The 16877-nt window shown below is 42.2% G+C and overlaps 1 protein-coding gene across 6 annotated transcripts in view; it reads left to right on the top strand.

The window, feature by feature from the left end:
* Positions 1 to 16877, top strand: part of RPGRIP1L (RPGRIP1 like) — a 61568-nt gene that overhangs the window by 17976 nt on the left and 26715 nt on the right. For all 6 annotated transcript variants that reach the window (XM_045582855.1, XM_045582856.1, XM_045582857.1 and 3 more), the window contains 4 exons: positions 5730 to 5835; positions 7142 to 7288; positions 9025 to 9098; positions 14793 to 14932. In XM_045582855.1, coding sequence (XP_045438811.1) covers positions 5730 to 5835; positions 7142 to 7288; positions 9025 to 9098; positions 14793 to 14932 — 467 coding nt within the window. The remainder of the gene's footprint in view (positions 1 to 5729; positions 5836 to 7141; positions 7289 to 9024; positions 9099 to 14792; positions 14933 to 16877) is intronic.

Raw genomic sequence — 16877 nt, forward strand, 5'->3', positions numbered from 1 at the left:
TTGTCCTGACTGGGTTCTTTAGTTGATTGGAGCATCGTCCTGTACACCAAAAGGTGGTGGGTTCGATTCCCAGTCAGGGCACATACTTAGACTGCAATAAAAAACATACCCCCGGGTGAGGATTTATGAATAAATGGTGTTTTTGTTTTGCTTTGCTTTCTTTTAACCTAGTGTCCAATCAAGGCTCATATTCTGTATGGAACTGACATGTCTTAGGTTTCCTTGCTTGGCTGCCCAGTCTTTCGGAGCCCATTCCTAGCTGTTTGCAAGAATATCCCTCAGTTTGGATTGGTCTGATTGCCCCACCCCCTCACTTAGAGGGCACATCTGGTCCTGGGATGGAAGGGTAACTAACTAGGGGCAGGGATAACCATGCAAACATTATTACTATCCAGAGAGGTGATCTGTCACTTCGTAAAAATACATTCACCAAGCACTTACTATTTTGAATACCTTAGAATCCCTCCAGTGAAAAGTATCACTCAGATTCATTTTATTTTAACCCCTGTGCTTTTTATGATAAATATGATGTAAGATCTTTTTGGTGATCACAGCTTGACATATTTTCTCAGCACTTTATACAAACCGCAGAAATTGTCACAACTGATAGTAACATATGAGTGCGTACGTAATGAGAGTGGGGGGAAAGCTAAAGCACAGAAGCACCTCAGGAGGGAAGCACTTAGGAGATGGCAGGCTCCTCTCTCAGACCTGGACGGGAGTGCCGGCTCCCTCTCTGGGGACTCTGGCAAATGAGTTCATTCCTTCTCGGAGCCTCAGGGAACCCCTCAACCCCGGGCTGGAGACTGAATTGGGCATGAGACCTCTTCTACCTTTAAATCAACAGCCACTTTTACCCCTAGGGACCTTGTGTTTATGATAGATTTTTTTTCTGCTAAATAGATGGTATTAATTTAATTCCTTTATTCATCGAAGACTATATCATATCAACTATTGCTTCTAATAATTGTGAAATCACCTGTATCACTCACTAGGTAAAGTTCCATCAAGAACTAAAAACGGCCGAAACCTGTTTGGCTCAGTGATAGAGCGTCGGTCTGCTGACTGAAAGGTCCCAGGTTCGATTCCAGTCAAGGGCATGTACCTGAGTTGCGGGCACATCCCCAGTAGGGGGTGTGCAAGAGGCAGCTGGTTGATGCTTCTCTCTCATCAACGTTTCTAGCTCTCTCTCTCTCTTCCTTCTTCTCTGTAAAAAATCAATAAAATATTTTTTTTTTTAAAAAGAACTAAAAACGATACAAAATCTTTGGTTCACTTTTGCAGCTAAATTGGCGATGAACCTACATTTCTCGTTGGGCTTTTTGATGTATTGGATCCAATTCTCAGATTCTCGTTACGGGTTGGAATCCATTGAGCTTGAGCCTCAGAATGGTCCCCTAGAGAAGATGAGCCGGGGTTTGAGTTCTTCCTGCCCCACCCAGTCCCTCGGAGCGCGCCCCCCGCGGTCAGGGGTGTGTGACCACGTGCACGCAGAGCCCCCGGCTGTGCCCCCAGCCTCTGGGTGGGAGAGGGAGAAAGGTCCGCGCTCTGATTTGTATTTGGACCCAGCGCCACGAGAAAGATGTGATCCAGTGAACCTGCACACACATGTCTGCCCCTGCAGTCATGGGTCCGGGCACAGGTCACTGTGAACTCAGGTGGCAGGGTGAGGGGAGCCCCTCGGCCGTTTCAGTGGGACGTTCCCTTCCACTTACTAGCAGCCCTGTAATCCTGTTCGCAAGGGAGGCCTTGCTCGTGGTGGTTGCCTGTGTAGTCCTAACAGGAGCTGTGAGTGACCTACACATCTTTCAACAGTACACTTGCAGAACGTCTGCCAGCGTTTAAAAAAAAAAAAAAAAAAAAGTAGAGTTTTTTCATCCTAAGGTTATTCTCAACTTTATCCCCCAAACTTAGCCTGAAACTATCGCTCAGAAAAGAGCCTCTCCATTCCACGTCACACAGGCTTTACATGGCCCCTTCCCCGAACCTCACGGCCTCACTTCTGTACTCCTAAGCCTTCTCTTCTAAATGCTGGTAGCTGCTAGATCATCACACTGTGACCTCCAAAATCCAATTTTTTTAAAGCCTTCACTGTCCTTACTGCAGCAGAGAAGGGGATGTCAGTGGGGGTGGCAAGGGGGTGAAGGAGGGTCGGGGAGAGGAAGTGTAAGAAACGCTGCAAAGCACAGGTCTTTTTTTCCCTGAAGACCGCAGATTAGAAGCGACGTGATGTGGAGTTTCTCCTCCCTGCGGATTGGAGCTCTGGTTTCTGGGTTGTTCTGGGACCGGTAGCAGGGCTGCAGGCAAGTGTTCTCAGAGGCTCCTTCTCGGAGTTTATTGCGCGACTGCTTCAAATTATGAGCGAAACTTGGCACATAGGTTGTTGAGCTGTGTTACTTTTTTCAACATAAAATCTAATTTACTTCAGTTTGTTTTCAATCTAGAGATGGGCCAACAACCCTTTTCATGGTGTTAGAAGATTTTATCGTCCTTCTAAATAAGGTGTCTGTTCAAAAGAAGAGAGAAACGAAACTGGATTTTCCAACTTAATTGTTCGTAGTGTGGGATTTTGAAACTGTTGGTGGAGAAGTTTATTTCTACAGAGACTTTAATTGATACGCTTGCTGTCTGTTTGCACATCATTTCACCATGTGTAATGCAGCATGTGTGAGTCGGCGCAGGGCTGTCGGAGGTCATCTGAGTGTTCTTACTGTGCGTTGTTCCTCCCATTAGAATGGCAGCATCCGGAAGACCTGATGGTCCCACCCCAGGGCCTGAGCCCGGAGAGGTCACTTAGACGCTGAGCCTTAAACCAGCCGCCTCCTCCCTGCAGAGGCGGCCGCCTGAGCCTCCCCACGCAGAAGGCATGGACCGCCCTTCCCAATGGCTGGTCCCTGGCCCCTGCAACGTCCTCCTCGCATTCCTTGTCTGTCCATTAGCTTTCCGAGACCTGGCCTGCCATCTTTCCTCTCTCACTTCTTTTTGTTGTTGTTACTCCTGAGGCTATTTTTTCCATTGATTTTTAGAGAAAATAGAAAGGAGGAGGGGATAGGAGGAGAGAAAGAGAAAGAGGAAAGAGAGAGAGATACATCAATGTGAGAGACACTGATTGGCCCCCTCCTGCACATGCCCAACCAGAGCCTGGGATCGAACCTGCCCTTGACCGGGAATCGAACCGGAGACCCTCCCATGCATGGGCTGACACTCCAGCCACTGAGCCACGCCGACCAGCGCCCATCGTATTCTTTTACCGTGTTTCATCGATGTAAGCACGTTGAGTTGATTATCAGGTTCGAGATTATTTTCCACTGTCCACTTTCTTGAAGGCCAGACCACATTAATTAAATTGTTGATTTTATCTTCTGTTTATTATAACATTGAGTCAGGGAGTCGTCCTTCTCCCTGATAGCCCTCAGAATGTACAGTCACAGCAATGACTTAGGTCGATGGCCCTCAAACTCACACGTAAAAGCCATCGGTCACCACTTGCTCAGATCGGTGTCCCTCCTGGCGAGCTGGCTTTTATTTAAAGCGCCATTGCTGGACGTTAACTACCACTCCCATTGTCATTGGTGTCCACTTGTTGGGCATTATTTGCAAAAAATATTAAGTCCCTTTTCTCGGCAATACTTTGAAAAGTCTAAACTCCAAAGAGCTTAGGAAAATATTCAAGAAACCGCCAAAACTGGTTTGGCTCAGTGGTAGAGCGTCGGTCTGCAGGCTGAAAGGTCCCAGGTTCGATTCCAGTCAAGGGCACGTACCTGAGTTGCGGGCACATCTCCAGTAGGGGGTTTGCAAGTGGCAGCTGGTCAATGTTTCTCTCTCATCGACGTTTCTAGCTCTCTAGCTCTCTATATCTCTCCCTTCCTCTCTGTAAAAAATCAATAAAAAAATATATTAAAAAATATATATTCAAGAAACCATCCACCAGTGAAGCCACTGAAAGTTCTGGAGATACTTACTGGCCTTTGCCATGCAAAGAAAACTCAAAATAACCTGTTATTTCTATGACCCCATATGCCTTAGTGGGTTATTGGGGCTTAATTCTTTATTAACACCATAAAGCAATAGTTCTTATTTAAATCTATTTGACATATACAGATGGGGGCAAAAGTACATAGTTGTGAGTACATAAAACACAGACTTTATTCTTGCATTACAATTTATTAGTTATTGTGTTATTTTCCATACGAACAAGTGTAAACCTACTTTCTCCCCGACCTGCATACCTTCTTGAAAAATTAATATACTCAAAACTAAGAAAAATGAAATATCAGGGACAACTGAAAACATAGGAAAAGATTCGAATAGTATTCTGCTCTTCCATATCAATAAATGGCACTCACTGTTGAGTGGCCAAACCAAGTCATTTGGGAGAGGGGGGAGAGAAATCATATTTTGACATTTAAATATGAAAAAATTTGTATTTTTTTTAACAAAATATATTTTCCTCCATGTTTAATTAAGTATTCTCTCTTCTGAGAGTGAAAATAATGCCCAGGGGAATAGTAATGAGGGCTCTGTGGAGTGTGTGCCCAGAGTTAGCAGATAACATGTTTTAGACACGGACCTATTTAACATTGTGCTAAGACCGTACCCCGAGCAAGAGCTGGGCTCTCAGCCTTGTTTATCTTCTGTGTGAGGACAACTGACTGTCCGATGCCAAAACGCAATGAACTTTCAAATATCAAAGAGGAAAATTAAGTATTTCAAGTCCTCAGCTGGTTTACAGATGTGTGAGCTTTGTAGTCCGTTCTCCGGTTCCAGTAGGGCGTTGTGACAATTCTTCCAATATGTGTTCACTAGATAAGTTCTGGAAGCAAAATTACTCTAAACACTGCAAACGTTTCCCGAATTGAAACTTTTCACGTTTATTTTCCTTCACAAGTGAAGTCGAAAACCCAGCTTCACCGTTTTTAAGAAACTCTTGGGTGTAAAATGTATTCAGTGAAGGAACCTTTCTCTGTCAGGACAAGAAATGCCTTTTGACACAGGTATTCATTTAGATCCATGATTAACCTTTATTAGATCTTCCTGTTAAACTCTACATTTGCTTTAATCTCGGTAGGAAAAATACAAACGAGTGTTGCACATATAGAATTTCTCTGTACCCCGTGGACGGTAAATGATCTCTTACAGCGAGAGGCACATCTGCTACGGATTTAAATGCCAGCGTTAGGCATTATTAGTGTAAAACGCTAAGTCACTTTTTTTTGGAAATATTTTGAAAAGTTCAAACTGCAGGAGGAAACGCCAATAAATTGTAATCTTATGATACCATTTGTTGGGCGGGCGTGCGGGAAGATGGGCGCTGTCGTGCACATTTCTCATTCAGGGGGAAGGAGGAGGGTAAGACTGAAGGCTGGTGGAACCACTCCTGTGCTAAGACGGACGTCGTCTCGCACCGTCTCTCATGACACTGAGAAGTGCCCGTAACACCCATGTGATCAGCCAGTGCGTAGGTGACACCAGTCATCACACCTGGGGCTTCCTTCAACTTCGGAGGGTCTGTGGGTTGATCAAGTTCAAAAATGGTTCTTGGTTGGTTTTAAATCATAAACCTCACGCTAGGTGTGGGATCCACGGAGAACCTCGGTGACTGACCTGCAAGTGTGTGCATTTTTCCTGGGAACGGTCCCCAGAATGTTGTGATGGAGTCACAGACTGGTTTTCCTTTTGCCTTGACTGTTTTCACTCTGTCTCTCTTTTTCTTAAATGCATCCTTGAAGGTCAAACATCCGGGACAATGTAGAGATGATTAAGCTTCATAAGCAACTGGTGGAGAAAAGCAACGCGCTATCAGTCATGGAAGGAAAATTCATTCAGCTGCAAGAGGTACCGTGACCAGTAATTGTATTATGGTGATACCTATGTACAAAGCTCCAAAGATAGTGTCCAAGTTGTATATTTTTATTTATTTTTTTATCTTAGATTTTACTTTTTATTTTATTTTTTATTAAATTATTATCTGTGTACATATTTTATCAAGTTGTATATTTTTAAGTAGAATAGTCACGCTGCTAAGAAATAATTTTAAGAGAGTACTATATTTATTCCCAATTTTGTATAATTCCACTCTATATTATTATGTGTTATTATAACTTAATACCTAAAGGAATAACCCAACTGGTTGGACTTTTCATAAATATCTGTGTCATCTTAAAATAATAAGTACATTTATCATAAATAATCTCATGCCAAGAAAAATTATTTTTAACTCCTTTTATCTTCATTTACATGGCACATAGCACTGAAGGTTTAGAGGTGTCTTCATTTATCTTCAGTCCTAAGCACTACTGATATACCAAGAGAGACCAAAGTCATGAATAGGCCAATAGGCAGGTTTTAGGAAAGTCTCTCTTTGATGTGGTGTGTTGCTTTGTTTGGCCACTACCATTATCAGAAGAATATTTGCCTACCTGTCAAGTCAACTGTCAGTGTATTCATTTTAAGCTGTAACCATGGAGGTTGACAGTACTTGGGACTGCTCATCCCCGTAAGTGTTTTAATAAAGACTGTGGCCCCCGGGAATGTGCCATCGGAGGGATTCATTGCACTGCACCATTAACATCAGTTCTGGGATTGATGAACTCGCAGCGCTCCGGGTGAGCAGAATGTACAGTGAGCCGTCTTACAACCCTCCCCCCCCCCCCCCATCCGCGGCTTTGCTTCCCGCGGTTTCCGTTATCCGTGGTGAACTGCAGTCCAAAAATATTAAGTGGAAAATCCCAGAAATAAACATCCGTCAGTTTTGAATTGCATACCGTTCTGAGTAAGGGGGTGAAATCTTGGACCATCGAGCTCCATCCTGCCTGAGACATGGGGCATCCCTTTCTCTAGCAAACCTGACTATGTCACCTGCCTGTGAGTCACTGACGCGCCATCTTGTTTCTCAGAGAGAGAGAGAGAGAGAGAGAGAGAGAGAGGGACCATAGTCACATAAGTTTTATTGTCGTTTAATGTTATAAGTTCAGGCATTCAATGGAGGTCTTGGAACATGTCCCCAGGGACAAGGGGGGACACTCTGCTTTCTTTGAAGTATAGCATGAACTTCAGGAGTAAACTTATTTATAGAATTGTAATCACTTATTCAAATCATAATCCAAAAAATATTTTTTAAAAGTTTCCTTCTGGTTTTTAGAGGCAGAAAACTCTCCGGATCAGCCACGACGCCCTGCTGGCCAATGGCGATGAGCTGAACAGGCAGCTCAGAGAGCAGCATGTGAAATGCAGCCGCCTGGAGAAGCAGCTGCACGCCGTGACGTTCTCCGAGGGGAGGATAGAAGAGGTGAGCATCCAGGGCGCTCGCACCCGCTGCTCAGAACTGCTCTGCCCCTGACAGCGTGGCAAGGTCACCTAGAGACATTTCAAATAGTTATTGAAAAACCTAAACTGCATACATGGCACCCTGAGCACAGCAGAGTGTAGACAACATGTCATGGGCATGGCAAGTCAGGGCCTAACCATGTTTGCACATGTACTGAGAGCCACTGTTTACCTGAGAATTAAAGATCGTTGAGGAGAAAGAAGACGCTGTGAAACAGGTTACCTGTAGAACTCAGCTTCCTCAGTTGTAGGTTTATTAGTCATTCACAAGACAAAAACCAAGTTATAGGAAAATATTTGGTTCTGAAGAGAAGGATGTTGTATTTTGCAACATTAGCAATTTTGTGGGGAAAAAATGTTTTTCTAAGAAGCCCTTCGAAAATGCATCTTCCTGCCTTAGCAGGTTTGGTTCAGCAGATAAAGCATCGGCCTCTGGACTAAAGGGTCCCAGGTTCGATTCCAGCCAAGGGCATATGTCAGGGTTACAGGCTCAAAGCCCTCCAGTGGGACAGGTGGGGGTGGGGGGGTAGTAGGAGGCAGCTGATCCATGATTCTCTCTCATCACTGATGTTTCTATTGCTCTCTCCCTCCCTGTCCTTTCTGAAATCAATAAAAATGCATTTATTAAAAAAAAGAAAGCGTATCTCCCTGTTATTGTTGCTACTCATGCCTCCTGCCTTGCAGTAATCTGTTAAACTTGTTCTTGATGAAAATGGAAGTGAAATAAGATGCCCACATTCTGATCTGACCTTGGGAGAATCTTTTACTGTGCCTCAAAAGAGGATTTGAGAAGGGAAATGAATTTTAAGAGTACTTGGATCCATGGGAAGAGTTTGTAACTATAAAATATACTGCTGAATGAAACATAAATGTAAATACCAGAAATAAATAAAGCAACATTTTAATCATAAGGATATAATTACCCCAAGTTAATTTCTAAAAATATTCATTGGGATGAAAAAAGGTATGCAGTTGTTGTTTTTTAAAATATATGTTTATTGATTTCAGAGAGGAAGGGAGAGAGAGAAATATCAATGATGGGAGTGAATCATTGATTTGCTTCCTTTTGCATGCAACCCCACTGGGGATCGAGCCCACAACCCAGGCACAAGCCCTTAACTGGAATCGAACCTGGGACCTTCAATCCACAGGCGGACACTCTATCCACTGAGCCACACTGGCTAAGGCAATTTTATTTTTTCATTCATATATTTAAAAGATGTGCTTCTGGCTTTTTGCAAATTCCAGGTGACATGAGAAAGTGTATCTTCAGAGTCAATAGTGATTGACACATTTCTGTCAATAGTAAAAGTTGATCCTTTTACTTTTTTATGGGCTGATTGGAAATTTAAGACAAAGTGAACATAACGATGGAATTCACTGGAGAGGAAAGAAAAAAGTGTTTCTCCAGACTTAACAGCAAGCTTTTAACACATTCTTTATTGAGTTTTGGCACAGGTTGCCATAAAGTAGTGCATGCATTTCTACTAAATTAAAACAGAGATATTAATTTCATGTTTACTTAACAACTGGGGGGGGAAAATCAGGGCTAAATTAAATACAGACAATATAAGTGGCCTAGTTAGCAGCTGCAATTTAGGAATCAGGACTGAACAGTGTTAGCTGCCTCTCCAGTGTCTTTACCCCCTGCCATTTCATAGGAGAATCTCCTAATGTGTAATTTTCTTTTCATTTTAGCTGCAAGATAGAATTAACGACTTAGAAAAGGAACGGGAACTTTTAAAGGAAAACTATGATAAACTTTATAACAGGTAAGTCAAAATTCTATGTGCTCTCTCATTCATCTGAAATCTTGTCTGTCAAAGCATTGGGTATCAGACCATCTAATATTTATGTAAAAATCAGCTACAGATGATTGCAAGAAACATATATATTGTATTATTAAATATATATATATATATATATATATATATATATATATATATATATATATATGCATGCTTTTGGGGCATTGGTAATAAGTTCTTTAATCTGAGTGGTAATGTGTTAACTTAAAAAACTATCGCTTTGTTACCAGTAACAACCACTGTTGTTTATTGAACAGACTATAAGCTAGTAGGCCCTGTGCTAAGTACTCTTCATACACTATTGTAAATTGCTCACAACAGCCTGGAAATGCCCATTTTGCAGACAATGAAAATAAAGCAGAATTGAGAACTTGCCCACATCCTTACAGCTTGGAGGTAGCAGAGCTTGAATTTGAACCTCTGTAGGTCTCTCCAAGCCCCTGCTTCTTCCAATGGGCTACCCAGCCTATGAGCTGAGAGTGAGCTGGCGGAGGCAACCTCAGAGGGAAGGCAGGGGAGGGCGGGGGTAAGAGGGAGGTCAACCAAAGGACTTGTGTGCATGCATGTAAGCCTCACCAATGGACACAGACAGCGGGGGTGAAGGCATGAGCGGGGCGATGGGGAGGATAAGGACACAAATATAATACCTTAATCAATAAAGAAAATAATTTTAAAATTGCAGTTGTCTCTGTGCCTTACAAAGAGTAGCACAGCATTTCTATTTCAAAATAAATTTTATAAAGAACTGTTTTGATTTTGTTTATCTCCTTCCTAACTAAGGTATTTTTAAAAATCTCTTATAATGTTAGAAACAGATTTTTACTCCACAGCTAAGTTTATTAAGTGACACAGGTATCTGTGTGTGTGTGTGTTTAATATATGATACTAATAAATTATAAATACACCTTTACATGAACTTAAATTTAAAAACATTGAAATATACATGTTGGAGCTGATAGCAACAGTTGCTTCTATTGATCATATTTTGTAACATCAGAAAAAAATGTGATTTACAGATTGCGTTCTCATCTTCCATTTTCAAATGAAATTTTGAATGTGTTTATATCTTTAACTTTTTAACTATGCTTTATGTTTTGTAAACTAACTATATTTTTAAAATTAAATCACATCTAAGGAGTATAGTGATAGGTTCGTATTAGTTTTTACTTTGAAAAGAAATGTAACTCAATGTTGGGCATCATTCCAATGGTATGTATCATCTCTGCTGCCTAACTAGGGTGTTTGTCTTCACACAGTGGCTCCTTATATTGAGGGTTACAAATAGAGGTTCAGACATCAGTCAGGTAATATTTGAGGCTCCCCAGCAAGGACAGCCTGGCTCAGTTCTTTTTGTGGGATTTGCCTTAGACCCTCTTCCAGGTCATTGGGCCCTAGTATTGGTTCTGGTCCCTCTCTTGAGCTCTAATTCATTTCACCCGAAGCATTTATTCTATCTCCTATTTTATATTTCCAGCTCTATGAAATAATACATAGGCTTATATTCTTTTATACCCAAGTATTTAATAGGTGTGTGTTTGAAAAATGCGAGTTTCAGTATACAGATCACACAATCATATTCTGTGGTGGAGAGAATGTTACCCTCATGTTCTGTAAATGAGGGAAATTGAAACTCAAAAAAAGTGAGACTTGTACAGAGGCACAGGGCTCTGCTGAGACTCTGGTGCAGGACTGAACCCCAGTTCTTTTTATTCTAAATTTAATCTTTCCCCCTGTACCTCACTACTTCTCTGATTTTAATTGGATTGGAAAATTGTGTATTATAAAGGAAAACATTTATGGGATAACAAAACTGTCAGATTCAGAAATTTTTATTGATTTTATCTTCAATTCCTTATCATTTCAAATACTCTAACATAGTCTTAAAACAAGAAAATAAGTGCCATTTAGCCATTGCCTATACATTCTCTACTTCCTCCCAATTAGGGGACTTACTGAAAATATTTTTGGAGTAAAAAGCTTACCTGGGAATAAGGCATAAGTGGATTTTTGAGAAAGACATGTTTTTCTCATTTTACTTTATCACCATGAAACTTTATCTTTTCGTATTAGAAGATGATCTAAGAGTGTAAATATAACTTTGACTGTCATTTTTTTCTTTCATGTTTTATGGTTGAGCTACATTTTTTTTCTGTTACGTTAACCAGACTTCATTATGCTGCTTACACTTGAATGTTGTGTCAGGCATATGGAAGTCAATGTGTGTGATGAGTGTCATAATATTGTGTCCGAAAAATAATCCTGTCACTTAAGCACAAAACCCCAGAAGCACACACATAATGGTAAATAGAACTGTAAAACTCCCTAACACGGCTTTTTAAATACATGTTTTCAGAAGTCGGAGAAACTACCAAACTCCACAGAAACTCCCCTCACTGCAGATATCAGCATCATTCCTAAGATTCTTTACCCTCCTGGGCTCCGTGGCACTGTGATTCATCATTGCCAGCAACTAGCGCTCATCAAACTCCACACACTCTCGGTTGGGTTGGTCGTAGTGATAGCATGTTTGTAAAAAGGGAGCATTTGTTTGTTATCCAAACTTGGCCTGTGGTCAGGAGAAAAATGTGATTTGCAGATTGCGTTCTCATCTTCCATTTTCAAATGAAATTTTGAATGTGTTTATTACTTGACAGATGACATATTAGAGCATCATCTGCTAAGATAAAGCCCGCATGTTAGCATTTGGAATGAGCCTTTTTTTTTTTAATATGTGAAAACATTTTGGAGACGATGCCAAGAAATAAGCATAGCTTTAAGAAATGTTTAAAAATCCAGGATACATTTTTGGCAATTACATCTTTTTATTTGGTTCGAGAGGAACTCTACACAATAACATAGTAAAGCTGAGTCCCGTTTTTGAAGTGAGTATAGCTTTAGGGTGAGGTAATTAATGAATGCGAGAGTCCTGCAACGATCCTGTAAGTGAAGAACCTGAGAACAGAAAACAGGTTTCTCTGTCCCTTGGGGGCCTTTGCACCCACTACCATCCCACTCAGAGTCAGCCGATCCGAGATCGGATCCAGAGAATCTGTAAAGGTGATTTTACGGTATTAACTCCCTGAGAGACTAATCTAGTGCCAGTGTTTTAAAAAAAAGAGTTGGTCTGATTTTTGAAGATGACATGAACTGTTTTAAGAATTGGGTGAATCAAGTTTGTGCAATGTAATGGTCACTTAATATTCAAAACGTAAAGGAGCCAGCTGACCCCCTAGACTCTGTGCTCGTCCCTGAAGAGCCTGCCAGGAACTGTGAAAACCCGTGTGATCATGGATGAGCGCCGTGTGCTTCCCAGAAACCAAACCGAGCGGTCGGGGCCGTCATTTCTCCTCCAACAAGTGAAATGTCCCTGATGTAGATATGGACTTAATTCCCATGAGGTCCCAGCTAGAGAGCCTGTGGGTTTCTTTAGGGCGATTTAGAGCTTAAACTGCCCTGTCTCCTTAGGATGCCCTGGGAGATTGGGATAAGTGGCATTTGTCCTGTAAGAACCACGATCCCAGGGTGGAATTGCTCAGCTCCGTTTTCATCTGACCCTGTGGTTGATCAGGGGGTGCGTTTCCAGGGTGCTGACCCAACGCTCCAGTGGGCATTCCACGCAGGGCGACACTCTGTCACTCCTGCGGCACAATGGAACAGTGAAATGTGCCCCACGGCCAACCGCTGTCACTGTGGGCAATGCACAAAGACGTTTTCATGAGGAAAAGGCTCTCAAAGACTGTGCTCATATGCAGATTTAATCATGGACACAGCCCTCACCGAGAAAACGGAGCCAGATGTGGTTCACCATTTATAGCTACACAGATGGCTCCAAGCGCAGAGGAATACAGTAAATTCAAAAGGAATTCCTCATGAAACTGCAGTGGAATGTAATCCTAAATTTAGAGGGAAGATAGCAGTGGACTAAATTCAGATTGACTTACGCTGATTTACACTAGTATTTTGTGGGTTTGGAAAAACTAGGCTGCTAAATTGTTCTTAATTTAAACACACACAGCTTCTGATGTTTCTGCCAGATTAACTGTTGGTGATCTCTTCGCTGGTACTAATGCTAGTGGAACACTACTGTTTCTAATTTTTGGCATCTGATATAATGTATACTTGTGCCTATTTCATCATGCTAATTTTTTTCCGGGTAGTACATGTTTTTAATAATATCACACTCACATACACACACTGACATAGATGTATATATATATGCATGCATTTGGGATATATAATTTAACCAGACAAAGAAATTGTATTTCTTTATTTAAAAGTGAAAATGTAAAGGAATATTCTTTACTCTAGTAGGTAAAGTACATATTGTGTTTCGATTTAAGTCTAGGTAATGGTACCTTTTTAAAATTAATTAAAAATATTGGTCGATTAGATCCATGCATTTTTTTTTCAGATTCCATATGTGAAAGGAGAACACTGATAGATGAAACAGATGTTCTATTTAGAAAAACTTTTAGAATTCCATTCATTTTTAAGGTCCTGTTATTTTAAATGCAATAAAAACATTCAAAATGTAAAATGAACGTGCACAGCGTTTCCTCTGAAAACTAGGGCTCCCGGAAAAGTATCTCTTTTGCTACAAAAACCTCAAGACGAGCTGGGAGCAACATGAGGGCAATTTTCAGTAACAACTTTCTTTTTCATTCTCTCCATCATCCGCACGAAAGCAGATCTCATAGGTTTTTGTTTCATTTGCTGGATTTCACGTAAGTAGAAAGGTCAAAGCTGCTGATAATTATTCAGTCATATCAAGCTTCACAGATAATAGTTTTCTGCTGAAATACAGATCAAGATCGGTTTTTCCAAACCTGGCCATCACCTGGGCCCTGGATCTTCCTCTTTAACTGTCTCCAAGCCTTCTGTGCGGAGCTGGTCTCAGCTTCAGTGTGCAGTTGGGGCCGCATTTGGGAACCGCTGGTCTAAACAAATGCGTAGTGTATTCCTTCTGTATACCGTCTAGTTATATTGCAACTAGTTCTTCCAACCTTGGTCCCTGGTAGATTTTAACCACAGTTTAAATCGCTGCACTTCCCTTCAGGGACAGTAATTCCACCCTTGTCATTCTTATCGGAGTGTTCTTCTGGGGTTTCACCCCCATCATGTGTTACAAGCGAAACTTGTTCTTAAGTCTACTGCTTTTTGTTTTCTTAGGACAAAAACTGCCTTATCACCACTCAGCATCAGAACCGCTGCCTTGTGGTTCGCTGAGCCATCACTCTGCGGCTGGTGTTTTGTGACTTGCTCATTGTCACAGACTCTTGAGAAGTTCCAGATTCTAGGCTAGAGCTCAGGAAGAGGGTCTGGGTGGAGGGACGGGCCCTGTGGGACGGCGAGGCTGCGGTCTGGCGGCGGCTCCCTCTGGAGCACGCACGGCATCGGAATGCTGCCCGGGTCCCACAAACACCGCTCGTTGCCAGCTCCTCCGACTCGAGAGTCTAAATTAAGGCCAGTTCCTCTGCTCATCCCACAAGCCCTTTCATGTCCCCGACCGCAGCCCGAGGAAGGCGCCTGGGTCTCCCAGCAGCAGACCAGCACATGTTTACTTGATTCCTGAGACATGATGACAGTGGTCCCGGGCCTAGACGCTTCCCTGTGTTCCTCTCTGGCTTCTGAGCTCTCCTCGGTGTCCGTGTTTTGCAGCGCCTTCAGCACCGCCCGGGAGGAGCAGTGGAGGGGCCAGGAGCAGCAGCTCAAAGTGCAGATTGCGCAACTCGAGGCGGCCCTGAAGTCCGACCTGGCCGACAAAGCGGAAATCCTCGACAGGTTAAAGGCCGAAAGAGGTACCTGCCCGCGGCCGCTGGCTCGCGCACCTCACCCCGTGCTGGCCCGGTTACTCGCTGACCCCATCCGGGGTGCCAGGCGCCTGGCCACGTGTGGGAGACACAGCCTGTGGCAGCTGCCATCCCTCCGCCCCACGAGTGTGTGGGTGGCTCACACCTTTCTCTTCCTCGTCCTGGCCTTGGGGCCAGAGGAATCGTTTTTTTCTCAGAGTCATTCTTATTCAGATAGTCTTTAATTTATTTAGTTTTCCTAAATATTGAGCCTTTCTCCAACAGTCCCCAGTGTTTATTGAGCAGCAGTGTTTGCTGGGCATGGGCTTGGGCAGTGGCTACCCCAGGCGCTGCCCACAGGCAGCATCCACTCAGTGTGGGGAGGACACAGCAGCGAAGTGAGGGTAACAGGTGCAGGAGTGGTCAGCGATCAGTACGAGCAGAGCAGTGTAAGAGGCAGGGGCCAGCAGGGAAGATCTCTGTAAGGGAGCTATCTACTTCTTTTTTTAAATATATTTTATTGATTTTTTACAGAGAGGAAGAGAGAGGGATAGAGAGTTAAAAACATCAATCAGCTGCCTCTTGCACATCCCCTACTGCGGATGTGCCCGCAACCAAGGTACATGCCCTTGACCGGAATCGAACCTGGGACCTTTCAGTCCTCAGGCAGACGCTCTATCCACTAAGCCAAACCGGTTTCAACTCTACTTCTTCACTATGACCCTGAACTTACAGACCAGCAGCCTTGGCAACATGTCCTACTGTAAAAATTCCAACTAGAGTGGGGAGAGGTGGGCAAAGAACAGGAGTACCAGAGGGAGGTCAAGTGTGCGTGAGTGTGCTTTATATTGTTTTTCATATTGTGAAGAAAAAACAAGGACTGATTATGAAAAAAAAAAAAGACATCTTTCTGAGTAATAATATGAGTAATAATCATGAATAAGATTCATGTTATGAGTCTCACCTCACTCTTCCTGTCTCATGGAAGACATCTAATTAACAGTAGATGTTTGACTTCTGAATTCTACATTACACACAAATGCACAACCGGGAAATGGAATTATTTGCTTCAAATGTTGTGGCTGTTGCTCACCCACTAGCTACTCCTTTGGAACATTTGCAATTTCGTTGTATGAGGACATTTAAAAGTTTAATGCAGGCTCAATTTTAAAAAATTATATGTCTAGTCAGGACTCTATATCAACAAGAGCTCACTCATTATGCCGAATTATGATTTAGATCACAATGCCATATTTCATTAACTATAGGAAAGATTTTCTTTCCAATGTCAACATTTCTGAAATTGGCACTTTATAAATCATAACATTTAAAAATCATCTTCTGACGTATTTTTAACACTTTAAGAAGGTCGGAACAACACATTTAATAATTGATGTAGTCTCAATTTCAGGAAAACACTTCCACTTAAGTGATTAAATCTGATGAAGGTTACTTGTGCATGTTTCTCTATAAGATTGTGAGTAGGATAAAATGGTGGCATGATTTCTGACCAGGGGGATATTTAAAGTTTTCAAAGACCGAGCTTCTGATTTTACAGCTCAGAGCTGCGTCCCTCAGAGAGAGCTCTGTTTAGGAGCTGCTCAGTAAAGTCCTGCTCGCTGAAGGAAGTAAGACTCTCTATTCCCTCTCTTCTCCTCTCCAAAAACATGTGCACTTCCCATTCTTACAGAAAACAGAAATGAAGTCAAGTTCGCTTACTTCTGTGCTTTTCATACTTCCCTAGATATTAAGAATTCCAGAACTCTTATCTCTAGACATCGGCATTGGTCTCTGGAAAGAAATTCTTCGTAAGGGGGTTAGAATCTTGTGGCCTTTTTAAAAACAAAACCTGTTTATTGTTGCTGAAGCAATTCTGAGGGTTCTTATAAATTATTAAAGCTACAATTGCTTAGTTATTTTAAACTAGTCCATTTCTCTTTCTCTCTCTCTCTTT

The sequence above is a fragment of the Pipistrellus kuhlii genome, unplaced genomic scaffold (assembly GCF_014108245.1).
Source record: "Pipistrellus kuhlii isolate mPipKuh1 unplaced genomic scaffold, mPipKuh1.p scaffold_m20_p_17, whole genome shotgun sequence".
Classification (NCBI taxonomy): domain Eukaryota; kingdom Metazoa; phylum Chordata; class Mammalia; order Chiroptera; family Vespertilionidae; genus Pipistrellus; species Pipistrellus kuhlii.